Below are 27,656 nucleotides of genomic sequence, written 5' to 3'. Positions count from 1 at the left end.
GCGTTCGCTCGTCACGCTGAAGACCCGGGTTCGAATCCCGACATGGGTACTAAGTGTGAAGCCCTTTTCTGGTGTCCCCCGCCGTGATGTTGCTGGAATATTGCTAAAAGCGGCGTAAAACCATACTCACTCACTCACTCACACCACAAACAAAGCTTCAGTGCAGATATGTTGAAATGTCTGTTCCTAAACGCAAACATGTTATGTCAGTGGTGAAAAACTATTTTGATTTTCTGTAACAATAAACACAGAAACGTATTTTAAATGCACATCCGCCGTTCGTTAATATTAAGTCATAAACAACATAATAGGAATGGTTATTGCGACTGTTTTTTCGAAATCATGTATGAATAAACTGAATTTACATGATTTAACTCATCTATTTCATCTGAAACCGACGCTTCTTCCAATATTTGCCCACGGACCTCATGTGATACAGTATTTGGAAAATAAAGACCCTGTGACTGATAGTTTCAAGCTTATATCAAGTATTTATATGGCCAGGTGTTTTCTTTGTGTGATGCATGCCACATCTATTCACCAATAAAGGCGACAAAACCCTCTTCATATTCGTAGTGAACTTCTCTGCTAAAAGCAGAGAGCGTTTTCCGCAAAGCAGTATTTTGTCTGTCACGTTGTTTAGTATTAAAATGAATAGCTTATCTAAGGTTTTAAACGATTCAATTGCTGGATCTCTATTCGTGGATGATTTCAATATTTCATGTCGTGGAAGAAATATGAATACTGTCGAAAGGCAACTAGAATTGTGTCTGAATAAAATCAATAAATTGTCAGTAGAAAATGGTTTTAAATTATCAAAATCAAAAACTAATTGTATCCACTTTTGCAGACAATACAAACCTCATAAAGACCCTGATTTAGTTTTAGATAGCACTCCAATAAAAGTTGTAAAAGAGGCTAAATTCCTGGGTAGTATTTTTGATCACCATTTAACTTTTTTACCACACATAAAGTATTTGAAAACTAAATGCCTGAAGGCCCTTGACTTGTTGAAAGTTGTTTCAAATTCCAAGTGGGGAGGGGATCAGAAAACCCTCCTCCAACTCTACAGAGCCCTTATCCGCTCCAAAATGGATTATGGCTCCATCATCTGTGGTGGAGCCTGTAAAAGTAATTTAAAAATATTAGATGCAATTCATAATCAAGCCCTGAGACTTTGCCTTAGTGCATTTAGAACACCCATTGATAGTCTGTACGTGGAGGCTGATGAGCCATCTCTGAAACAACTTCGTGTAAAACTATCATTACAATAGCTCTCAAAACTATTTTCCAATCAATCTTATCCAGCCTATTACTGCGTTTTTCGTCCTCTGTATGAGGATCTGTATCAAAAGAAACAATCCATTATTCCACCCCTTGGAATAAGAATAAAACCTGGAATATCTGCTGCAAAAATTGACCTCAATAACATCTCTCCTACCCAAATACTGTCGTCTCCCCCTTGGCAACTGGTAAGGCCACAAGTAGATCTTTCCTTAACTAAATTCAAGAAATCAGACACAAACAAACTAATGTATCAACACGAATATAATCAATTAAGAAGCCCTTCCAAATCTATATTTACTGATGGATCCAAAGATGTTGCCAGCGTAACTGTCATTGGTTCTAGAACAATATCATCCAGATAACCAAATGACAGTTCAATTTTTACAGCAGAATCACGGGGAAATTAACAACTCTCAAATATATAACTACTCAGTCTAAATATAAGCAGTTCAGCATATTCCTTTTCCTGTTTTCAGGCAACTAAGAATATTTCATCTGAACATCCACTTCTACGCGAAATTATAGAATTACATAACGATATTGCGACTGGCCAGTACGACATCGTCTTTTGTTGGTTACCTAGCCACTTTGGAATTATTGGTAAGACAATGGCCGATGCTGCTGCAAAAGCAGCACTCAACAAATCTGTGACACCACTCCTTATCCCATACAGTGATTACAAACCTGTAGAAAAGAAGAGGGACACCCAAGTAGGTATCAATAAATAAGATGAAATAAAACGAACTATTGGTTACACCTACTTGGGTTGTCAGTCCAGATTTGAAGAGGTCATTTTACGACGATGTCGTATTGGCCATTAAAGATATACACATGAATATTTATTAAAAGGTGAAGATCCTCCATTCTGTATCCCTTGTGATGAGAGAATCACGGTCAAACATGTCCTTCTTGACTGCGTTGATTTTTCCATCATAAGGGATAAGTATTTCAAAATTACACCCATAAAGGATATTTTTAATCAAATCAGTGCTCATTCAATCATCGTTTTTTTTAAAAGAAATAGAATTAATAGATAAATTTTGATTATAATATGTATAGTACAAAGTAAATGATTTTTAATTTAGTGGAATGAAATCATAACTAAGATTGCTAGTGGCTGTATCTTCACAAGGGGTTGAAGTATCTTAAAACAATTGTACCCCTGGGAAGGTACGTAAGACCGGTATCATTCAACGTATCTTTTCATTTCTCTGTGATTTTAATCATAGTATTTTTGTTGATTCTAACTCTTTGGCTAATCTTTCTGACCATGGCCTGCAGTGGCCAGAGGGATGGTGTTAATCCTGCTGGGGTACCATGTAGGTAGCAGAAGTACTGTTCGTCCCCATGGTCCCTAGTGTGGCGGACTAACTTTGGTTGCTGGTGATCTACAGCTCGTTTTTATATTGTATCGTCTGTTATAATCTGATTATTTTATTGTTCTAAAACTAGTTTTACAATTATAATCTGTGATATATTGCTAGTTGTTGTACTGTCCTTCGACGACAGGTCTTAATATATTAGATAAATACATAACTTGATCAAGTCACGATATGGCTGAAATAATGCCGATGTGACTTTAAATATTAACTCACTCACTCACTCACTAAAAGCAGAGCCCATTGTACGATTCCGGCTATATCATGAGCATGTGTTGATGAATCACTATCAAACAGCGATGGTGCCAGGTGTTTGCGGAAAGGTAACGTAACAAACAAATGCAAAGGCAAGACATCTGCTCACCTGAAAAAGCAAATGGTCAAAGACATGAGTCAAAATAAGGAATTGCATCGGGATTGTCATCTTCCCGAGGCAAGCGAGTTAACTGACTTTAAAAGTCCAGTTTCCACCCTTGCCGAACTAGGCTTGAATTCCTGGGCTCGATAGTAGCATCAAATCATGTGAGCACCTGATTAAAATCATGAAAAGATTTGGAAAATATCTGTTAACAACGAGTTAGCAGTGCACATGCTTTGCAAATCCTGCAATCGATCGAAATCAGCACGATAGTTTACGAACAGGATTTCGTTGCGCGATTTCGTTGCGCGATTTTGACTCGTTAGCACAGCCAAACTGTAACTCCATAATACCAGCCTAGTTCGGCAAGGGTGGAAACTGGACTTTCATAGTCAGTTAACTCACTTGTCTCTCCTCCACAGGTCTACCATTAAACTTTTTGAAAGCTTCATTGATGCCTTGAATGCCGTAGCTGAGGTGTTGTGTGGTGAGGTGAAATAGGGATTAACGTCGCGTTCAAGATTATTGCACTTATATAGCGACGTGCATGCGCATGTGTGTGGATGCTTGTTCTAGTCCAGACCAATGCCGGTTTAATGGTGCCATGGCCCACGCCGTGCCGCAGTTTAACATGAATACCCACTCAAAGTATTCTTTGTTTCAGCCCCTCAATGACGATATACGAGGGCCATTCAATATATAACCAGCCTACGCTATTTTTATCAGATCTTAACGGTTGCATGTTTGTCACGTGCTGTGCACCAATGTATGTCACGTGCATAGACAAAGTTTCACTGAGGAAATTGTATTTGAAGTCACACACGTGATCTATAAAGATGGCAAGGGTAGATTCTGCCAAATTTTCGTCAAAGGTTGAATACAGGGCTGTTATTAGGTACCTCTACTTAAAAGAGAAACCGGGAAAGGAGATACATGATGAATTGCCAGATGTTTATGGTGACAGTGCACCTTCGTATGCACAGGTCAAATTCTGGGTTGCAGAATTTAAGAGGGGTCGGGTGAACCTGGAAGATGAGCCACGCCCTGGCAGGCCTGTAGAGGTGACCAATGACCAAACCAGTGAAGCTGTGAGACAACTGGTTGTCAAAGACAGGCGAAAGAAGGTGTCAGAAATGGCCAAGGCCTTGGTCATTTCAGTGAGTGAGTGAGTGAGTTGGGTTTAACGCCGCTTTTAACAGTATTCCAGTTATATCGCGGCGTGTCAGCTTAATGTGGGAGGAAAGCCCGAAGTGATGCAGGTCTCAGACGTTTACCACTTCGGTGAAACCCACGAGCACGGGTATGGTGCTGACAAACCTAGAAACATAATCGGGGCGAACCGGGATTCGAACCCACAATCATAGGTTTCTGGCGTGTCCAAGGGACGCAACTCTGCACAGCGAATCGCGGCGCCTTAGACGACTGGGCCACCCGTGCCCCCTTGGTCATTTCAGAGGGAAGTGTCCATACCATTTTGCATGATTGTCTGGGTATGAGGAAGCTGTCTGCCCGATGGGTCCCGAAATGTCTGAGTGATGATCAGAAGGCTGTACGTGCGTCAATTTGTCAGGCACTTTTGACACAATGCAGTTGGGATGCAGACAACTTTATGGAGAGAATTGTTACTGGTGATGAAACCTGGGTACACCACTATGACCCAGAAACCAAAGAACAGAGTAAGCAGTGGACTGGCTTTGCTTCACCCCGTCCGAAAAAGTTTAAGACTCAACCATCGGCTGGCGAAGTCATGGCAACCATCTTTTGGGATACCAAAGGGGTCTTGCTCATTGACTACTTGCCACGTGGCCAGACTATTACTGGAGAGTACTACTACGATCTCCTGGACCGTTTGCGGACTGCTATTCTTGCCAAACGTCGTGGAAAGATCACAAAAGGTGTGTTGCTCCAACATGATAATGCCAGAGTGCACATATGTCGACTTGCGGTTGCCGCAGTGAAGCGGAACGGGTTCAAAGTATTGCCTCATCCACCTTACTCACCAGACCTGGCACCAAGCAACTACTTTCTCTTCCCAAACTTGAAGAAAGAACTGCGTGGACGTCATTTCTGGTCCGATGATGAACTCACGACAGCAGTGGAGGGGTGGTTACACGAACAACCCCATGGTTTCTATCACAACGGGCTTTTAGCTCTCACACATCGCTGGACAAAATGCATAGACCTCAATGGTGATTATGTGGAAAAAGAAGAAGTGAGGAGCAGTAGCAAATAGGTTAGGCTGGTTATATATTGAATGGAACTCGTATCATCGTCACTCAACCTGTGGGATATGGAATACTTGTTATGACTCATTAGCCATGCTTAGCAACATTTTCGTCAAACTGTTTAAATATAAGCACATGTGTAAGAAGAGGGGGGTTGAGTTTGAGTTGTCTGACTTGTGGTCCTCCAACTGACTACATGAGTTAAATTCTGTTTGTTTGATAAGTTATTTAACGCAGCCTTTCTTTGGAGGGTTTAGATCTTGTCGCAAATATCCAACCTACTCTAAACACCTCCAGCACTAGTTTGGGCTTTGGGCATTACCACATAGAGAATTGAGGTTGAAATGTTGGGATTAAAAAAGCAACTTGGCCTTGAGCAGCGATTTCATGGATCAGGATTAGACACAGTTGATAGTGTGTCATTATACCCCAGTGGCATGTTACGTTATTCATAATATCAATCAATGGATTGTCAGAGTGAGTGAGTGAGTTGGTTTTAACACCGCTTTGAACAGTATTACCCTGATATCACGGCGTGTCAGCTTAATGTTGGAGGGACGCCCGATGTGATGCCGGCCTGAGACGTTTACCACTTTGGTGAAATCCACGACAACCTACACACATAATCAGGACGAACCGGGATTCGAACCCACGACCACAGGTTTCTGGCTTGCCCAAAGGGTCGCAACTTCACACAACGAATTTTGGCGCCTTAAGACTTGGCCACTCTTTCACCCATCCACATGTGATTATATACAGGCTATCATGATATAGCAGGACCATGCAAAGTGCGTCTGTAAACAATCAACAAAAATATTGTCATATTTGTCTCAAAGATTTCATTCATTCATGTCTGGCTGCACCAGGCACTTGCATTCTACTGGGATGTCGTCTTCCATTCTTGGGTAGAATTGCCTGTCGTACAAGCTGCTTAATTACGATTCGGTGATCAGACTATGCGTCTGACCTTATTTCCTTTGATTTCGTTTCCTGTGGCCAAATACCATTGTTGGTGAGTTACATCACTACCATTGTTAAGATGCAGAACAATGAAACCATTGTTGTCCATTTAGTAACTACCACTGTTGGGCTTCAGTTGGCAATTGTAGTCACTATCATTGTTGGTTGGCTGTACTTTTGTACCATTGTTCACAGTTTCAGTCACTACCATTGTGAGCATGCAGTACCACTGTAGCCTTGTTGGTATTCCATATATGGTTTGACCATATATACTCCCTAGTCCTTAGTCGTTAGAGTGAGTGTGTTGGGTTTAACACCGCTTTTAAGCGTAATCCAGTTATATCATGGCGTGTCAACTTAATGTGAGAGGAAAGCCCGAAGTGATGCAAGTCTCAGGCATTTACCACTTCGATGAAACCCACGAGCACGGGTATGGTGCTGACAAACCTAGAAACATAATCGGGGCGAACCCACAATCATAGGTTTCTGGCGTGCCCAAGGGACGCAACTCTGCACAGCGAATTTAAGCATTTGAGACGACTCGGCCACCCATGCTCCTTCATGTAATGGAACATACTGTCCTGTCAGTGTGGTTTGAATACATCATGGAGTCAATAAGGTCTGAGATGAAGAAATATAATTTATATTTTTTGTTTTTTGTTTCACGGCGCCTTAGTTGTTAGAATAAGTAAGCGACAAATTATACAGTAATTAGAAAAAAACATAAACAGTTTGTTTATTATCACCAAGTGCACATGGAGTTCAAGAAAGTGACAAACAATCAAGTGAAAATAAACAGGAATATGGAACCTGTCAAAGAGGAAGGACGAAGATAATTACAGAGAAATGTACACAGTACAAATTATGTCTAATGTTGGTCAATAATTATACAATGATTATCAGTACATCTTAATTATGTCTCAAAGTATCAATTTAACTCCAGTCACGCAGGTCCAATCATATAAACTTGCCAAACAATGACAATGCAAAGTGCCAATCGACTACACAGAATCCAGTCTCTTACGTGCTTATGTAAGGTCAAGTTTGCTCCTGCAAATACATTTACACATTTACCCGTATACAATATAAAAAGTCAACACCAGAGCACAATCATTCCTGAATTGCTGCCGAAATAATGTCTACAGGCTTCTAGTGGTGAAAATTATATGTCAGGATCGCTAAAAATCACTGATGACACCAGGTGTTTGCAAAAAAGTTCGCTACCCGTGAGTAGCAACCGCCACTCAAACAATTTGCATGAAAAATAATGTGTTTGTTGCCTAACACCAAGTTGTGGCCAGACAATCAAGTGCGAGAGAGTCTGAACCAGACGTGTCAATTTTACTACAGTCAGTACATGTAGTTTCATGTACTATGTGCCTGACCCGTTCCGGGGTAGAATAGGTCTTCAGCAACCCATGCTTGCCGTAGAAGGCGGCTATGACTGTCGTAAAAGGCGACTACCGGGATCAGGTGGTCAGGCTCGCTGACTTGGTGGATGTATGTTATTGCATCCCAATTGCGTGGATCGATGGTCATGATGTCAATCACTGGATTGTCTGGTCCAGACTCGATTATTTACAGACCGCCGTCATATAGCTGGAATATTGCTGAGTGCGGCGTTAAACAACAAACAAAACTATGTGTCTATTTGGAAAGCGTAAACTTTACTGTAGTCGGTACAGTAGGATTGTATCTTTCTATAGTCATTACATTTCCAGTGTGTCCATATCAACACTCTGCTACAATAATTAAAGTCAATATTCACAATGTGTACAAAAGTATAATGTAAGCATAGTGTCAACTTTGTCCTAATGGGTACAGTCACAGTGCATCTGTCTACAAACTCTTTTACTTCATCCAACATATGAACAATGCATCTATGTACAACTTCAATCTAGCTGTACATATATTTACAAACTATAACAAAGAAATATTATTTTGTGAGTCAACTTTCCTCTGGTGAGTACAGCCACCATACATCGGTTACACATTTATGTACAACGTGTTAACTTTACTCTTGTCAATACAGTAACAATACATCTATGTACAAAGTGTCAACTTTACTCCTGTCAATACAGTTACAATGCATCTATTCACAAAGTGTCAACTTTACTCTAGTCAATACAGTTACAATACATCTATGTATAAAGTGTCATCTTCATTCCTGTCAATACAGTCATAACGAATCTATGTACAAAGTGTCAACTTTGCTCCTCTCAATAGAGTTACAACACATCTACATGTATGTTCAAAGTGTCATCTTCACTCCTGTCAATACAGTTACAATACATCTATGTTCAAAGTGTCATCTTCACTCCTGTCAATACAGTGACAATACATATATGTACAAAGTGTCAACTTTACTGCAGTCAATACAGTGACAATACATCTATGTACAAAGTGTCAACTTTACTCCTGTCAATACAGTTACAATACATCTTTGTACAAAGTGTCAACTTTACTTCAGTCAATACAGTTACAATACATCTATGTGCAAATTGTTACCTTTATTCCTCTAAATACAGTTTCAATGCATCTATGTACAAAGTGTTACTTTTACTCCTCTCAATACAGTTACGATACATCTATGTACAAAGTATAAACTTTATGCCAGTCAATACAGTTACAATACATCTGTGTACAAAGTGTCAACTTTACTCCTCTCAATACAGTTACAAAACATCTATGTCAAAAGTGTTACCTTTTCTCCTCTCAATACAGTTTCAATGCATCTATGTACAAAGCGTCAACTTTACTCCTGTCAATACAGAGTCAATGCATCTATGTACAAAGCGCCAACTTTACTCCTCTCAATACAGTTACAATACATCTATGTCAAAAGTGTTACCTTTTCTCCTCTCAATACAGTTTCAATGCATCTATGTACAAAGTGTCAACTTTACTCCAGTAAATACAGTTACAATACATCTATGTCAAAAGTGTTACCTTTTCTCCTCTCAATACAGTTTCAATGCATCTATGTACAAAGCGTCAACGTTACTCCTGTCAATACAGACTCAATGCATCTATGTACAAAGCGCCAACTTTGCTCCACGCAATACAGTTACAATACATCTATGTACAAAGTGTCAACTTTACTCCTGTCAATACAGTTACAATACATCTATGTACAAAGCGCCAACTTTACTCCTCGCAGTACAGTTACAATACATCTATGTACAAAGTGTTAACTTTACTCCTGTCAATACAGTTACAATACATCTATGTACAAAGTGTCAACTTTACTCCAGTAAATACAGTTACAATACATCCATGTAAAAAGTGTTACCTTTTCTCCTCTCAATACAGTTTCAATGCATCTATGTACAAAGCGCCAACTTTACTCCTCTCAATACAGTTACAATACATCTATGTCAAAAGTGTTACCTTTTCTCCTCTCAACACAGTTTCAATGCATCTATGTACAAAGCGTCAACTTTACTCCTGTCAATACAGACTCAATGCATCTATGTACAAAGCGCCAACTTTGCTCCATGCAATACAGTTACAATGCATCTATGTACAAAGTGTCAACTTTACTCCTGTCAATACAGTCACAATACATCCATTGTGTCAACTTTACTCCTGTCAATCCAAAACAAACCCTTCATCCTCACAACTGATGCATCTCAAACTGCAATGGGGTACATTTTAGGCCAACATGATTTTCATGACAGAACTTGTTTGATGTACATAATGATGTTAACATTTCATATCTTTTGACAGTGAACACATCTTCCTTGACATGGGTCCTGTTCTGTTTTTAGGAATAAACAATGTTGGTTGGTAACGTTTCTATTGCTCGCCAATTTAGGTTATTGCAATAAACTATTTATCTTTATACATATGTTTATATTGTATTTCTTTTCCAAGTTAGGGTAAATGATGCTGTTTTGGTCATTTCACATCGCAGTCAACAATTGTTAATGGCCTCTTGAAATGAAAGATTTGAAATTATTATTAATAAATGCAGTTACAGGCATACTGTTTCTCATGATCATTTCTCACTGTCAAAGATTATGGCTTTGCTCACGATATACTCTGTATTGATTAGCACAGCCATATCGCGGTCAGGACTATTTTATTGAGGCTTAGTTATATTTTTTCAAGCAGATGTAGGCTGAGTTTCTTATTTATACACAATTATGAGCTGTGTTTTTTCTCCAAACCCCCTCTGCACCAGTGATGACACCAGGTGACAGAAATTTGATTTCAAATTATGATTACATAAGCATCGAACAAATTAAACAGTTTCATTTCATAAAGATAGAATATATATGTTTACTTTCCCGTCAAACAAATTTCACCCGCTTGTCTTGCTTCTGTGATATGAACAGCAGGAAATGCCAAATAATTATTGCCTCTGCTGCCACATGAATTGTCTGGGTTTTTTCTTGACCTGGTGTGTACATCTGCCCCTTGTCAAGAAAGAGATGACATGTTTCATGGTCTGAATGTTTAAGCCTTCCACAAACAATGAATGACTGCAACTTAGATAGTGTAGTGTTCCCCATCCTGATCATTTATCAGACAATGGTAGCAAAACATGTTTCACAATTTCCCTTTGCTGCCAAGTGCAGAGCTGTCTGTCCTTCCTTGTTCTTTATGTGCACATCTGCCCCACTGTCAAGAAAGAGCTGATATGTTTCATGGGCTAAACATTTATACCATACATAATAATATGTTTCATTGTGAATGAGATAGTGCAGTGCAGTGTTCCCCACCTCATCCTGATCATTTACATCAGACATTGGGAGAAATATTTCCACACATCTTTCACAATTTGCCTTTGCTGCCAAGTGCAGAGCTGTCTGTCCTTCATTGTTCTTTATGTGCACATCTGCCCCACTGTCAAGAAAGAGCTGATATGTTTCATGGGCTAAACATTCATTCCTTCTATAATGATATGATTCATTGTGAATGAGATAGTGCAGTGCAGTGTTCCCCACCTCATCCTGATCATTAATATCAGATATTGGGAGCAATATTTTCACACATCTCTCACAATTTGCCTTTGCTGCCAAGTGCAGAGCTGTCTTTCCATCCTTGTCCTTCATGGTCACATCTGCCCCGTTGTCAAGAAAGAGCTGATATGTTTCATGGTCTAAACATTCCTTCCTTTCATAATAATATGATTCATTCTAAATGAGATAGTGCAGTGCAGTGTTCCCCACCTCATCCTGATCATTTATATCAGACATTGGGAGCAAATTTTTCGCACATCTTTCACAATTTGCCTTTGCTGCCAAGTGCAGAGCTGTCTTTCCTTCCTTCTTCTTTATGTGCACATCTGCCCCATTATCAAGAAAGAGCTGATATGTTTCTTGGCAAAAACGTTTAACTTTGGTCGGATAATAGCTTTGATAATGATGCAGATAGTGCAATGCAGTGTTCCCCAACTCATCCTTATCATTTATATCAGACATTGGGAGCAACATTTCCACACAGTTTTTACAATTTGCCTTTGCTGCCAAGTGCAGAGCTGTCTGTCCTTTCTTGTCCTTCATGGTCACATCTGCCCCGTTGTCAAGAAAGAGCTGATATGTTTCATGGTCTAAACATTCCTTCCTTCCATAATGATGTGATTCATCAAAATGTGATACTTTGGGAATGAGATAGTGCAGTGCAGTGTTCCCCGCCTCATCCTTATCATTTACATCAGACAGTGGCAGCAACATTTTCACACATCTTTTACAATTTGCCTTTGCTGCCAAGTGCAGAGCTGTCTTTCCATCCTTGTCCTTCATGGTCACATCTGCCCCGTTGTCAAGAAAGAGCTAATCTGTTTCATGGTCTAAACATTCCTTCCTTCCATAATGATGTGATTCATCAAAATGTGATACTTTGGGAATGAGATAGTGCAGTGCAGTGTTCCCCGCCTCATCCTTATCATTTACATCAGACAGTGGCAGCAACATTTCCACACAGTTTTTACAATTTGCCTTTGCTGCCAAGTGCAGAGCTGTCTGTCCTTCCTTGTTCTTTATGTGCACATCTGCCCCATTATCAAGAAAGAGCTGATATGTTTCATGGGCTAAACATTCATTCCTTCCATTATGATATGATTCATTGTGAATGAGATAGTGCAGTGCAGTGTTCCCCACCTCATCCTGATCATTTATATCAGACATTGGGAGAAATATTTTCACACATCCTTTACAATTTGCCTTTGCTGCCAAGTGCAGAGCTGTCTGTCCTTCCTTGTTCTTTATGTGCACATCTGCCCCACTGTCAAGAAAGAGCTAATATGTTTCATGGTCTAAACATTCCTTCCTTTCATAATAATATGATTCATTGTAAATGAGATAGTGCAGTGCAGTGTTCCCCACCTCATCCTTATCATTTACATCAGACATTGGCAGCAACATTTTCACACATCTTTTACAATTTGCCTTTGCTGCCAAGTACAGAGCTGTCTTTCCATCCGTGTCCTTCATGGTCACATCTGCCCCGTAGTCAAGAAAGAGCTGATATGTTTCATGGGCTAAACAATCCTTCCTTTCATAATAATATGATTCATTGTAAATGAGATAGTGCAGTGCAGTGTTCCCCACCTCATCCTTATCATTTACATCAGACAGTGGCAGCAACATTTTCACACATCTCTCACAATTTGCCTTTGCTGCCAAGTGCAGAGCTGTCTTTCCTTCCTTGTTCTTTATGTGCACATCTGCCCCATTATCAAGAAAGATCTGACACATTTCTTGGCAAACACATTCAACTTTGGTCAGATCATAGCTTTGATAATGATTCAGATAGTACAGTGCAGAGTTCCCCAACTCATCCTGATCATTTATATCAGACATTGGTAACAACATTTCCACACAGTTTTTACAATTTGCCTTTGCTGCCAAGTGCAGAGCTGTCTTTCCTTCCTTGTTCTTTATGTGCACATCTGCCCCATTATCAAGAAAGATCTGACACATTTCTTGGCAAACACATTCAACTTTGGTCAGATCATAGCTTTGATAATGATTCAGATAGTACAGTGCAGAGTTCCCCAACTCATCCTGATCATTTATATCAGACATTGGTAACAACATTTCCACACAGTTTTTACAATTTGCCTTTGCTGCCAAGTGCAGAGCTGTCTTTCCTTCCTTGTTCTTTATGTGCACATCTGCCCCATTATCAAGAAAGAGCTGATATGTTTCTTGGCAAAAACGTTTAACTTTGGTCGGATAATAGCTTTGATAATGATGCAGATAGTGCAGTGCAGTGTCCCCCACCTCATCCTGATCATTTATATCAGACATTGGTAGCAACATTTCCACACAGTTTTTACAATTTGCCTTTGCTGCCAAGTGCAGAGCTGTCTGTCCTTCCTTGTTCTTTATGTGCACATCTGCCCCATTATCAAGAAAGAGCTGATATGTTTCATGGGCTAAACATTCATTCCTTCCATAATGATATTATTCATTGTGAATGAGAGTGCAGTGCAGTGTTCCCCACCTCATCCTGATCATTTATGTCAGACATTGGGAGCAAATTTTTCGCACATCTTTCACAATTTGCCTTTGCTGCCAAGTGCAGAGCTGTCTGTCCTTCCTTGTTCTTTATGTGCACATCTGCCCCATTATCAAGAAAGAGCTGATATGTTTCTTGGCAAAAACGTTTAACTTTGGTCGGATAATAGCTTTGATAATGATGCAGATAGTGCAGTGCAGTGTTCCCCACCTCATCCTGATCATTTATATCAGACATTGGGAGCAACATTTCCACACAGTTTTTACAATTTGCCTTTGCTGCCAAGTGCAGAGCTGTCTGTCCTTCCTTGTTCTTTATGTGCACATCTGCCCCATTATCAAGAAAGAGCTGATATGTTTCATGGGCTAAACATTCATTCCTTCCATTATGATATGATTCATTGTGAATGAGATAGTGCAGTGCAGTGTTCCCCACCTCATCCTGATCATTTATATCAGACATTGGGAGAAATATTTTCACACATCCTTTACAATTTGCCTTTGCTGCCAAGTGCAGAGCTGTCTGTCCTTCCTTGTTCTTTATGTGCACATCTGCCCCACTGTCAAGAAAGAGCTGATATGTTTCATGGGCTAAACATTCATTCATTCCAAAGTGATATGATTCATTGTGAATGAGATAGTGCAGTGCAGTGTTCCCCAACTCATCCTGATCATTTATATCAGATATTGGGAGCAATATTTTCACACATCTTTCACAATTTGCCTTTGCTGCCAAGTGCAGAGCTGTCTTTCCTTCCTTGTTCTTTATGTGCACATCTGCCCCACTGTCAAGAAAGAACTGATATGTTTCATGGTCTAAACATTCCTTCCTTCCATCAAAATATGATACATTGTGAATGAGATAGTGCAGTGCAGTGTTCCCCGCCCAATCCTGTTCATTTATATCTAACATTGGTAACAACATTTCCACACAGTTTTTACAATTTGCCTTTGCTGCCAAGTGCAGATATGTCTTTCCTTCGTTGTTTTTTATGTGCACATCTGCAATATTGGCAAGAAAGAGCGGACACATTTCTTGGCAAACACGTTCAACTTTGGTCAGATGATAACTTTGATAATGATGCAGAAAGTGCAATGCAGTGTTCCCCAACTCATCCTTATCATTTATATCAGACATTGGGAGCAACATTTCCACACAGTTTTTACAATTTGCCTTTGCTGCCAAGTGCAGAGCTGTCTGTCCTTTCTTGTCCTTCATGGTCACATCTGCCCCGTTGTCAAGAAAGAGCTGATATGTTTCATGGTCTAAACATTCCTTCCTTCCATAATGATGTGATTCATCAAAATGTGATACTTTGGGAATGAGATAGTGCAGTGCAGTGTTCCCCGCCTCATCCTTATCATTTACATCAGACAGTGGCAGCAACATTTTCACACATCTTTTACAATTTGCCTTTGCTGCCAAGTGCAGAGCTGTCTTTCCATCCGTGTCCTTCATGGTCACATCTGCCCCGTTGTCAAGAAAGAGCTGATATGTTTCATGGTCTAAACATTCCTTCCTTCCATAATGATGTGATTCATCAAAATGTGATACTTTGGGAATGAGATAGTGCAGTGCAGTGTTCCCCGCCTCATCCTTATCATTTACATCAGACAGTGGCAGCAACATTTTCACACATCTTTCACAATTTGCCTTTGCTGCCAAGTGCAGAGCTGTCTTTCCTTCCTTGTTCTTTATGTGCACATCTGCCCCACTGTCAAGAAAGAGCTGATATGTTTCATGGTCTAAACATTCATTCCTTCCATCAAAATATGATACATTGTGAATGAGATAGTGCAGTGCAGTGTTCCCCGCCCAATCCTGTTCATGTATATCTAACATTGGTAACAACATTTCCACACAGTTTTTACAATTTGCCTTTGCTGCCAAGTGCAGAGCTGTCTGTCCTTCATTGTTCTTTATGTGCACATCTGCCCCATTGTCAAGAAAGAGCGGACACGTTTCTTGGCAAACATGTTCAACTTTGGTCGGAAGATAACTTTTATCAGGATGCAGATAGTGCAGTGCAGTGTTCCCAGCCTCATCCTGATCATTTATATCAGACATTGGGAGCAACATATCCCCACGTTCTTTACATGGTGAATTTGTCTGTCTCATAATCACATCTGACCCTTTCCCAACATGGCAGGCATGTTCACGTGATTCATCTCTGTGGCTTGAAGCTCCTTCATCAAATGTACAGTGTACAGGATTACCTGCATGATCCTTACTTACATCAACCTCCCTGAGCAAACGACTGATACACACCTTACACTGCCTTCTTGCTGCAATGTGGAGAGGTAACTCACCACTTTTGTTCTCTATGTGTCTGTGATTCGTCTTTTCCATTAATAATTCTAACATTTCATGGTCGTGATTTTCATCAGATTTTATCATGCAGTGTAAAGCTGTGTTACCATCACTGTCAGTTCCTTCCACATCTGAAATCAACATCTTGATACATATCTTGCACTGACTCCATGCTGCTTTATGCAGAAGAGTTTTCACAGTTCTGTTTTTTATTTGTACTGGAGCTAGTTTGTCGATCAAAGATTCTAACAGTTGATGGAACTTCTTACTGTGACACACACTGGATTGTATATCATCATGATGAGCAGGGGGAATCTGAAAGCCCACATGGATTAATTCTATCAATGTATCTGGGGCGTATTTTTGAGTTGCGAGAGTAAACATTTCATCAATATCCATGATTCCCCCCCCTTCCTCGTGAAGAAGTGACATAACATCAACAGCTCTGGAAAATGTGCTGGATATATCTTCAGGTATTTTGTTGTTTAGCTTGACAATGTAAAATGTTTTGGATGCAACATTTCTATTTAGAATTGTACAAAGACCTAAAATGGCTTGGCTGTAAATATGTTTGGGATTTTCCAATATTTCAGTGCACATTTTAATTATAATTCTGAGGAAAGTTACATTGCAAAGCAGAACTACACTGAAGAAAATCAGTTTCAAGCGATCTGGTGTTGGTTTGATCATTTTTACCAACTTTGAAGAATTATCAAAATTCATTTCTGGTGAAGCACTGAGAACATCAAGACATAACTGTGATGGTTGTGCTCCTTTTCTAAGCAATATGTCAACTACACTGTTTTGGCCCATGCACACAGCACACACTAAGGCTTCATCAAACATAGACTGGGTTTCAGCATCAGTGGAAGTACTGACTTGGTGAATGATGTGTTCAGCAAACTTTGTCATACCTGCCATTATGGCATGGGAGAGGAAATAACTATAGCTAATGTGATTGATGTGTGACATATCAGAAACAGAGATTTCACATACATTACAGACAGTAGAAAATTCATCGTCCATATAAAACTTCCACAAATTCTTTTCCACTCGCAATGGTACCATGCTAATATTCCATCCTCTAAAAAGCGTTACAATTTTTTCATCCTTAAGTGAAGGGTGGGCCAATACAATGTATCGACTGTCGTCGTCCAACAGATATTCTCTCAGTTTGTTTGCCAGTTTTGGATAATATTCTTTATCCAAAACAACCACATTTAGCATTTCACATCTACGATCTGTAGTTCGAACATATTCAACTAACATAGATGGCGTGCTCATGTCTATTCCCAAATCAGGGTATGACTCACATAAATCCACAAACAAGACATCATGTATTGACCTGTGTGAGAACTGATAACAATTCCCATCGCTGTCCAGGTAAACACCACACAAAGATTGAAGAATATCCTTCATATTTGGTTCCTCCTTCAAACCAGAAGCTTTCATCATTTGCTTACATCGACTTGTAAACTCTTCAGGAGGACTAATTGTTTTCACAATTCCTTTTGGAAGCTGTCCATCATATGCCAGAACCATGAGCAACACACAATAGCTATCTTTTTGACTCCTTTTCACAGAATCAATCTCTTGTTTGATAAATTCAAAGGGATTGAGGAAAAAGGCTAAGCCTCTTTCCTGTATGTGTTTATGAGAAGCAAAATACATACAACATTGTGGAAAGCCAAGAGCAGTGTCTGTCTTTGCTATCCAAATTCTTTCCTCACATGCTATAAATTTTCCACACAGTTTGTCCAAAAATTCAAATTTTTCGTCTTGTGTGAGACAGTGTAATTTTTCATCCAAAAGAATACTTCTTGAAGATGTAAATATGTTATACCTATGAAAGCTTGATCCTGCCAGGGTAATTATTTCTGGTCTTGTTGTTAACACTAACCAGATTTGTCCAGATTCCACCTGAGGCCACACAAGGTCAAACTTCTGTCTCCACTGGTCCAAATTGTGTTGAATCAGATTAGTAGATCCGAAAATATCATCAATCATGACAATGTATTTGTCAATAGCAACATCAGATTTAGGATTACTTGATTTGGGTAGATAGTTCCATTCATCAGGTGATGAGATCTTTACTGGTTTCCGTGGGAACTGCTTCGATGCCCTCTGTAACAGAGTGTATCCCATGTGGGATTTCCCAGATCCTGATCTTCCCCTGATGACCACACAGCCTTGTTCCAGCAGATGCTTGTAGGCAGCACCCTCTGCGTGTGTTGACACGTGCTTGCTGGCATCCATTGAGTTAATCATTAGTCCTGTTTCAGCTGAAAACCAAACAATTGCTAAAATGCATTCACATGTTACTGTAGTTAAACTGGAATATAATGTAACATAAAACCATGCATTGTCATAGTTTGGTCAGCACACTATATGTACTTGATGTAAAGTATGTTTACAGCTGCTTTGTCTGTACATGTTATTTACCTCATGTAATACAGCCCATTATCATACCTTCATCTCAGAATGATTGGTTCATGTGATCTTGATAAAATATTGTATAACCCGCTTTGGAGGGAAATAATTTCTCAGCGGGAGAATAAATCCCTTATACTCGACTTCAAAACAAAACGCTTGACGCTTTTAACAAGTCATTTACAAGCTAACTTCAGCTCATTCGACAGCTGTTTTCTATCAATTTTGAATTTGTTTGAATTCTTTTACAATGTAATTTTAAGCCATGTCAGTAAGAAATATTGGTTGCAGCAGGATCATGATTTGTACATATGGTTTTATGGTCCCTCTTTAGGTTTTATACCACTTGCCTCCAGCTCTTGGTATAAAATCAAACGTGGGACACATAAAACCACATGTATCCCTCATGATACTGCTACAACTTAAATTGTTTAATGTACCGTATTCACTAGATCAAGCATGTTAAGCACCCTGCTCCAATAAGCACCTCCTGACCAACTTCCACACCAATCTGTAAGTAATCTATGTACGCACCCCTTACTAAGACCGCATGTGACAGTCCGCATTTTCTTGTGCATATTACACATTTCTAACAGAAATGCAAAGTGTCACATATGCATGACAACACACAAATATTTTCTGTTTATCATAATTTTACCTTTGAAAGTACCTTTTTAGGCTAATTGCAGTGTCGGGATAGGCTAGATTAGGTAGATTTGCAATATTTTGATATATGCCATTTACATAACCCTGTGATCTGAATTTGTTAAATGAAGTCAGGTAAGCACATTTCTAGCATTTTCGACAGTACTTTAGGATTCCTTTCCTCACTTGTCTTTCCAGCAGCATTAGCAAGAAGTGTTAGATGTTCCTTCTTTGAGTGGCATTTAGAAGTTGGTGTGATGAAGTAAGACAAGTTCTATGGATGAACAACTATATTGGCACTTATTGTAATATTGTAATAAAGAAGTTGTTCATCCATAGAACTCGTCTTACTTCGTGTTAGATGTTGGCAGCCAACAAATAACATCAGGTCTTTGAAAGGCATTTAGAAGTGATACACATAAGGAAGAGAATATATGGATGTCAACTTCTTTATTATGAGTGAGTGAGTATGGCTTTACACCGCTTTTAGCAATATTCCAGCAATATCACGGCGGGGGACACCAGAAATGGGCTTCACACATTGTACCCATGTCGGAAATCGAACCTGGGTCTTCGGCGTGACATTCTTTATTATGAGGAACAGAACGTTACGGAGTATATGCTTACTCCTCATCAGGTGAATGAATGCCATGCGGCAGAGAGTGATTCTGATAGGTGATGGAGCTGGTTTGGGCCTGGGGTAGGAGTTCTTGAGGCTCTTACGGATGGTTTCGGAGACTAGGTGGGCAGGATAACTGTTGAGGGAAGTGAAGTAGTCCAGTTCACTGCTGAGGGCATCAGTGTGGCAGATGGATTTGGCACGTCAGGTGAGGGTGGTGATGACAGCTTGTTTTATCTGTGGATGGTTTCAGGTGGCGCCTATCAGAATCGATCACCATACCCTACCAAGGCCCCGTCACTCATCAGATTTCCCGCCTCTTCAAGAACAAAGCAAGCATAGATGTCACCTTCTCTAGAAGCAAGTCAATCAAGACCTATCTACAAGCTAATGGCAGAGGCAAAAACAGCGCGAGTCCAAACTCCCGAGGATGTATATATCAGATCCCCTGCAACTGTGGCCACCAGTACATTAGAGAAACCCTCAGACCCCTCAACACAAGACTTAAAGAACATCGGACCTCCATTAACAAACTCGACCTGAAATCCGCTATTTCTGAACACATCGTGAAGAACAAAAAACATAACATCATTTGGGAAGCCACCAAAGTATTGTCTACCAACAACAACAACTGGCGGCTGGCGACAAAGAAAACTACAAGAAACCATTGACATCAGGAGACACCAGCCAGCCATGAACCGTGACCAGGGAACCTATCTGCCTTGTGCTTGGGACTTATTGCTTAGATCTCTGTCGGGGCTAATTACCTAGCTGGCCACAATTTTCTTAAGTGCTAATTACCACCCACACCCAACCCCTCCACCCCGATTTGTCCAGTGGCCAGTACCCATTACCAATTACTTAGCTAAGATAATTTAAGTGTTGGCTTCAATTGTCTATTGCTAATCACCTATCAGTGCCAATCATCTGTTGGCTTACTTTGTTAGCTTCTACCCTTTGTTATTTTCCACCTTTTGTTATCTTATTAATTCTGTTGTCCTTACATGTACATATACATGCTCTCTGCCTCATGGCATTCATTCATAAACACACCAAATCTAGAAACAAACGGTATCCAAATAACAAATAACAACCAAAAAATTAATATCATAAATATATACCACTGGGTAGAAAAGCAGGTCAAACTTGAGGATTTAAACACCCTCCTCCAAATAGGCAATAAATCTACAATCTTCCTAGGAGACTTTAATGCCCACCACCCTACCTGGGGTATAGAAGATAAAATTGATAAACACGGAAAACTCATCTCAGAATGGATAGAACAAAATGACCTAATACTACTAAATAACAACCAACCTACTAGATACGACAAAATACACCACAAAATGTCGGCTATCGACTTAACCATATGCACCCCAGATTTAGCCCAAAGTGTTCAATGGGAAGTACACGGAGTACCACTAGGTAGTGACCACTTCCCTATAAATATAACTATAGGAGACATAAACATCCCAACACCAACCAAAAACCAGGAATCTAAATTTCAATACACCAAAGCCGACTGTGACAAATTTCAGGAAATTTGCAACCAGGCTAACCTAGCTGACCTAGAAAGTAATGACCCCGAAATCTACTGTAAAAACCTAACTGACTATAAAATAAACGCAGCTAAAAACTCCATTCCTTTCAAAAAACCAACATAGGCAAACCCTCGGTTCCTTGGTGGAACGAGGAGATAGAACATACTAGACGTAAACGCAAATCCGCATTCAATAAAGCCAAACGTGACTTCAAACGCCTAAAAATAACACACAAACTAAATCACAAAGTACAAAGCTTAGTTAAAACAGCTAAAACTAAAGACTGGAAATTTTTTGCGAAGAAATTAACCATCATACAGACGCCAGAACAGTTTGGCGCAAAATCCATGTCATTAGGGGCAACATAAACAATTCAACAAACCCCACTCAAAAGGCTAATAACCGAGCAAATCACTTCTCGGCCGTCAGTAGCAACAGCAACTTCAACCAAAAATTCAAGGAACAACTAAAATCAGAAACCAAATTTACCAAAGAGCCAAAAGATAATAACCTAGAAATTAATCTCCATTTCACAATGGAAGAACTACTCCACGTCCTACAAAATAGGAAAAAGGGCACAGCCCAAGGCTTAGACCTTACTTCATACCAGATAATTAAACAACTACCACCAAAACTACTCCAAACTCTTCTAAAACTCTATAACCTCATATACCTAAACGGACAGGTCCCATCACCTTGGAAACAAGCCCTGGTCATACCAATCCCCAAACCCAATAAACCACCTGACCAGGCTAATTCATACTAACTTCTAACTTATGCAAAGTAATGGAATCAATGGCAAAAAACAGGCTACAACTCTACTTAGAACAAAACAACATAATAAATCCAGACCAAAGCAGTTTCACCTCTGGACGCTCAACGTTAGATTACCTCGCCCAACTAGAGCAGGACATTAAAACAGGCCAACTTTACAAACAATATACTACAGGCATCTTTCTAGACTTCTCCAAAGCGCTCGATATGGTTTGGCATAACGGGCTAATACAAAAACTACAAAAAATAGGTCTTAAAGGTCAAATAATTAACTACATCCAAAGTTTCCTAACAAACCGCAAAATCATCGTGGGCATAGACCAAATGCTATCGGACCAATGTCCGCTAGAAAATGGCACTCCCGAGGGAAGCATCCTGAGCCCGACACTCTTCAATATAATGATTAACGATCTATTCGAGGGAGTATCCCCCAAAGTAAACACATCAAAATTCGCAGATGATGGAGCCCTCTAGATCCGCACTAAAAGCATTAAAATGGCCCAAATCTTACTACAAAAATCTCTAAATAAAATACAAAAATGGGAAGACAAATAGGGCTTCTCCCTAAACTCAGAAAAAAACACAGGAATAGTATTTAAACACAACAATATACAACCCGCCTCCCTAAACCTCCAACTAAACAACAAACCAATCAAATTTCAAAAACAAACCAAATTCTTAGGATTAATCTTCGATGAACATCTCACCTGGGATGCTCACATTAAAAACCTAGTAACCAGATGCAGCAAAGACCTAAACATGTTAAGATGCCTATCCGGCTCCAACTGGGGGGCCTAAAAAAACACCCTCCTCTCACTCTATATATCACTAGTTACATCCAAACTAGACTATGGCAGTGCCATTTACAACACCTTAAACAACTCTCTCATTAAAAAACTAGACTCAGTCCAGTATCAGGCCCTAAAACTAATCACACAAACTCAACATGGCACCTCCTCCACCTCACTCCAGGCCTTAACAGGAGAAATGCCACTTAAACTACGTAGGGAACAACTTACCTAAACTTCTGGGCCGCTTCCCAATCAAATACTCTAATCGAAAACTTAATAAAAAACAATATTAGCCCTAGAAACCAAGCCCTAGCCCGGAAAAATCCACTACTTACTCCAATTTCCCAAAGAATAACCAATTACCCAAATGAACACAAAATAAATAATCTTAAACAAAACCAAAATCATCCAATATCTTCACTCCAAAACTTAAAATACCAAAAATAGACACAACACTAGCCGATACACTAAATAAACAGACCTATCCTAACATCGCTAAAACCACCACACTAGCATACATACACGAAAATTGGCCAAATTGGTGTCACATATACACAGACGGATCCTCAGATCCGATCTCAAAACACACAGGTTTCGGAGTCCACATCGCACAACCAACCAAAAACACCCAATCTTACCGACTCCCAAACAACCAATCCATATTCACGGCCGAACTCATGGGCATGGCCTCAACACTACACAATCAGCAATCTAAAAAACACCAAAAAAATCCTCATCCTAACCGACTCCCTCAGTGGACTACAAGCCCTCAAAAATAAAAACACTAAAAACCGCCCCAAACTAATAAATCAAATACTCAAAAGCTAAAACAACTTAACTAAGGTAGGTAAACAAATAGAGTCTATTTGGATCCCCGCCCACATAGGAATCTTTGGAAATGAAAACGCAGACAAAGCAGCAAAATTATCCCTTAAACTCACAGAAATAAGCTTAAACTTACCCAGCTCAAAGTCAGAAATCAAAAGTGTCACTAAACAAAAAATCAACAAAAAATGGCAAAATATATACCAAAACTCAAATAGCCAAATCAGGAAAGTACTCAAAAAAAAACTAACTAAACTAATTAGTCGCATTTAAACCCCAAATAAAATAATAAAACCCAAACTACCTAATCTAACAACCACCCATCACACACAGCTCCCTTAGTTCGTCCTCCACCCACTCTTGGCATTCATTCCAAATCTCAAAATTACTATATAAGCAACCCCTAAAGCCCCCTCCTGGGTTGCACAAACTCACTTTTCCCCTTTTCGGAAACACATTAAATGGCCTGGCCGGGCCCGTGTGCGACATACGCTTGCAGTCGGAAAGCGCACGTTAAATCTCCAATATAAGTAAGTAAGGCACCTGACACGTTGTGTTCCTCATAATAAAGAAGTTGACATCCATATATTCTCTTCTCTAACAAATAACATGCTGTTTCAGATGAATGAATGTGCTTGAAGTGTTTACTGTGTGTATAATAGTCCTGGAAGCTACATCAACAAATATGATTGTTTGATGTGAATGAAGTGTGCTGAATTATTCCAAATATTTAGGTGACTGGTTGCAGGTGTCAGCTGCTTATTTGTCGATGTACATTTATTTGTTGATTATCCACACTTTTATACAGAAGAAAACAAATTTAACCTTATATGTTCAACAAAAGAATAATAAACACTTTAAGGGATGCAGAAAATACTCACAAATAAGATTTTGAAGATGATGGCATGTATCTGCAATAAAAGAAAAGCTTGTGTCATATAAACCAGGGAAGTACATTAGACAAGTTAAAGACAGTTGATGTCTACTGTAGTAAACCTACACATGCAAACACTTCGTTTTGCCAAAATTACCGTGCTAATAACAGTGCATTAACCAATCAACATATCAGTTAATCCTTAAATTCCAAATGCAACCACTCATTGCTACATATCCTTGACACCCTTAGAGGCAGGGGTGAACGTTATTGAGATAGTTTGCATAGTGTTCGGCATGTTATCTGAGTAGTTCCACCACAAATAATACCTGTAATAAAGTCATTAACTGAGCATCATGTGAATAACAAATACATAAGTGTAGGTTTAAACCATGAAACATGAATGACAAGAAGGGAGTATTAATTGTTGTATAATACGAAATTTGCCTGAAAAAGAAGGGTTTTGACGTTTTGAATATATGAACTGAACTTTATTGTTGCAAAAATAATACATACACATATTGCTGTATACTAAACTACATAATTTTACATATACTTTTACACATGCAGACAGATTTTGCAAGGTGAAATGTTATAGTAAGCATCGACCAATCAAATGCAAGCATTTAAGGGGATTCCCCGTCGCTGTCAATGGGTTTTCACAATTTTGCCCTTGCTGTACTGAAGCCCATTTTGTTGAGTCGTTGGCATCTAGTGATTTGCCGGCTGATTAAAACGGTGGTGCCACTCACCATCGATAGAGCGGGACATGCTTACCCTATTTCACAAACATCTGGACTATTAACTGATCTCAGTGATCCATTCATATTATTTTTTATCACTAATTTGCCATTTACACACTATGGCATGTGATTTTGCAGATACATGTACTCCAGATGCCGAGATGTTGACTTTTAATTCAGAAGATATCATGGTTATGATTGTTAAGTTCAATGTTTACACTATAGACAACTTTTCCATTAGACGGAAGGTTGGTCACATGACTGCAAAATTGACGTGTTGACGAGACCATGTTCTGGAAATGACATAAACACTGGACACTAAATAAAATTGTGTGTAGATCTAGATCTTCATCCTTCAGATAAACAAGAGGCCGACAGGGCCTGTATCGCTCACCTGGATATACAGTAAACTATGTTTATAAGGAACATGCTTATAACAAACTGAGGGATACAACAAACTGGTCTTTTTGGTTCCGGCCATTTGCTGTATACATTTGCTGTATATGTTGCATACATCCTTATAACGAACAACGGTTATAACAAACTAAAATTAGTGGTCCCTTTGAGTTCGTTATAACAGTAGTTTTTTGTATACGCAATCATGACATAATACACATTTGCATTGTACATGTATATAATACTGCAAATATTTCGTAATTTTGACTGTCAGCATTTAAAATGTGTGGATGGCAAATCTGACAGCATGAACGTGTATTTCTCTACATACAAATGTTACATAAAGATCTGAACCGTTTCCATGTTATGATCCAGGATATATCATATCAAAGGTATTAGTCTTTTCATAACAAACAAATGTATACAATGTATCTGTTTATTATAGGGTGGGGATAATATTGGTTTGCATGTTATGGTCAAGGTTCTAACTCCTTTGGGAGTGCCAGACAGATGAACAGAAGGGCCAATCCTTGTAGCATATGTGCATTCCTCTCATTATACTCTCAATTGTACATAGGGTTATAGACCCATGAAGATCCGGGGTAGAATAGGTCTTCAGCAACCCATGCTTGCCATAAAAGGCGATCATGTTTGTCGTAAATGGCGACTAACGAGATCGGGTAGTCAGGCCCGCTGACTTGGTTGATGCATGTCATCGATCCAAATTGAGTGGATCGATGCTCTTGATATCAATCACTGGATTGTCTGGTCCAGACTCAATAAGCCCCTCCATTTGTACAATTTTGAATCATCACCTCCAGAGAATGCTTCCAACTAAATATGGTTGATATCTATCTCTTTGTTCCAGAGAAGAAGTGGCTTAAAGCAATATAACCAAATTACCCCTATTTGGCCCCACCCCTCAACCCCTTGGGGGGGGGGTCAGACCCTCCATATGTACAATTTTGAAACCCAACCGCCTAGGAATGCTTCCAACCAAATATGGTTGATATCTATCTCTTAGTTCCAGAGAAGAAGTCGTTTAAAGCAATACAGCCAAATAACCCCTATTTGGTCCTGCCCCACAGCCCCTTGGGGGTTAGCCCCTCCATTTGTACAATTTTGAATCACCATCACCTAGGGATGCTTCCAGTCAAATTCTGTTAATTTCCAGTTTGTTTTTTAGAAGAAGTCGGTTGAATAAGTTGTTGACGTATTGACGACGGATGACGGAAGGACAATGGACAGACTGACGACGGACGGACGACGAATGGATGACGAACGCCACAGTATCCCATAAGCTCACCTTGGTCCGAAGGACCCGGTGAGCTAAATATAGTGACAATAAAAATTATAAGTCAATTCTTAAATTGTTCCTTCATAATGCTATTACAAAATGCTTTATACCTGAAAATTGTTTATTTTACATTAATATTTAATAATTATCCTGTCTCATACATTGCATTTGTCTCTTTTTCTTGTCCTCTGAAGCTGAAGTCCAATCGGATGAGTCGATCCTGAGAAGGGTTGGACTGGCGGAAATATATCCAGTGAGACAGGATAAGTATTAGATATTAAATTTAATTAAAGTTTTACAAAATTACTTTTCCTGTCTCACACATTGCAAACTTTAAGCGACAGTCAGGATTGAGGGGGGTCGATTTGTCCAAGAACATCTGATAGCAGTAACATAAACCTCTCAAGTGAGACATAAAAGTTGATTTACGTCAATGTAACCTCAATGTGTACCCAGCCTCGACTACGACGAAATAGTCTTATATCATATAACTGTGTTATCGTGCCAATGACTACAATAATTACATTTAGTACTAACTACTAAATGACTTTATCATGCGTATCCAAACCATGGGCTAATTACGTCTGTAACCCAATCACCCCTCATAACTCAATCACCCCCGGGCCACCACTTGGCACCGTGCCCGTGGAATAATCCCGCGCAAGCATCATCCCGCCCTTTGTTAGTCGGTCATTCGCGAACAGCCCTTCTCCAAGTACACACGTGTGTCAC

At 39.5% G+C, this 27,656-nt stretch overlaps 1 protein-coding gene and 1 pseudogene across 1 annotated transcript; one reads left to right on the top strand and one right to left on the bottom strand.

Annotated features, from left to right (window-relative positions):
• Nucleotides 1-1,895: 1,895 nt before the first annotated feature.
• Nucleotides 1,896-5,257, top strand: LOC139450921 (histone-lysine N-methyltransferase SETMAR-like). Its single transcript, XM_071232746.1, has 3 exons — nucleotides 1,896-1,997; nucleotides 4,008-4,181; nucleotides 4,595-5,257. The coding sequence occupies exons 1-3, from the start codon at nucleotides 1,896-1,898 to the stop codon at nucleotides 5,255-5,257; spliced, it is 939 nt and encodes a 312-aa protein (XP_071088847.1).
• A 5,481-nt stretch (nucleotides 5,258-10,738) lies between these two features.
• The window catches only part of LOC139450920 (uncharacterized), a 32,178-nt pseudogene continuing 15,260 nt past the window's right edge, over nucleotides 10,739-27,656 (bottom strand).

The sequence above is a fragment of the Haliotis cracherodii genome, unplaced genomic scaffold (assembly GCF_022045235.1).
Source record: "Haliotis cracherodii isolate W230 unplaced genomic scaffold, xgHalCrac1.p SCAF_8, whole genome shotgun sequence".
Classification (NCBI taxonomy): domain Eukaryota; kingdom Metazoa; phylum Mollusca; class Gastropoda; order Lepetellida; family Haliotidae; genus Haliotis; species Haliotis cracherodii.
This window is presented reverse-complemented; position numbering and strand designations above follow the sequence as displayed.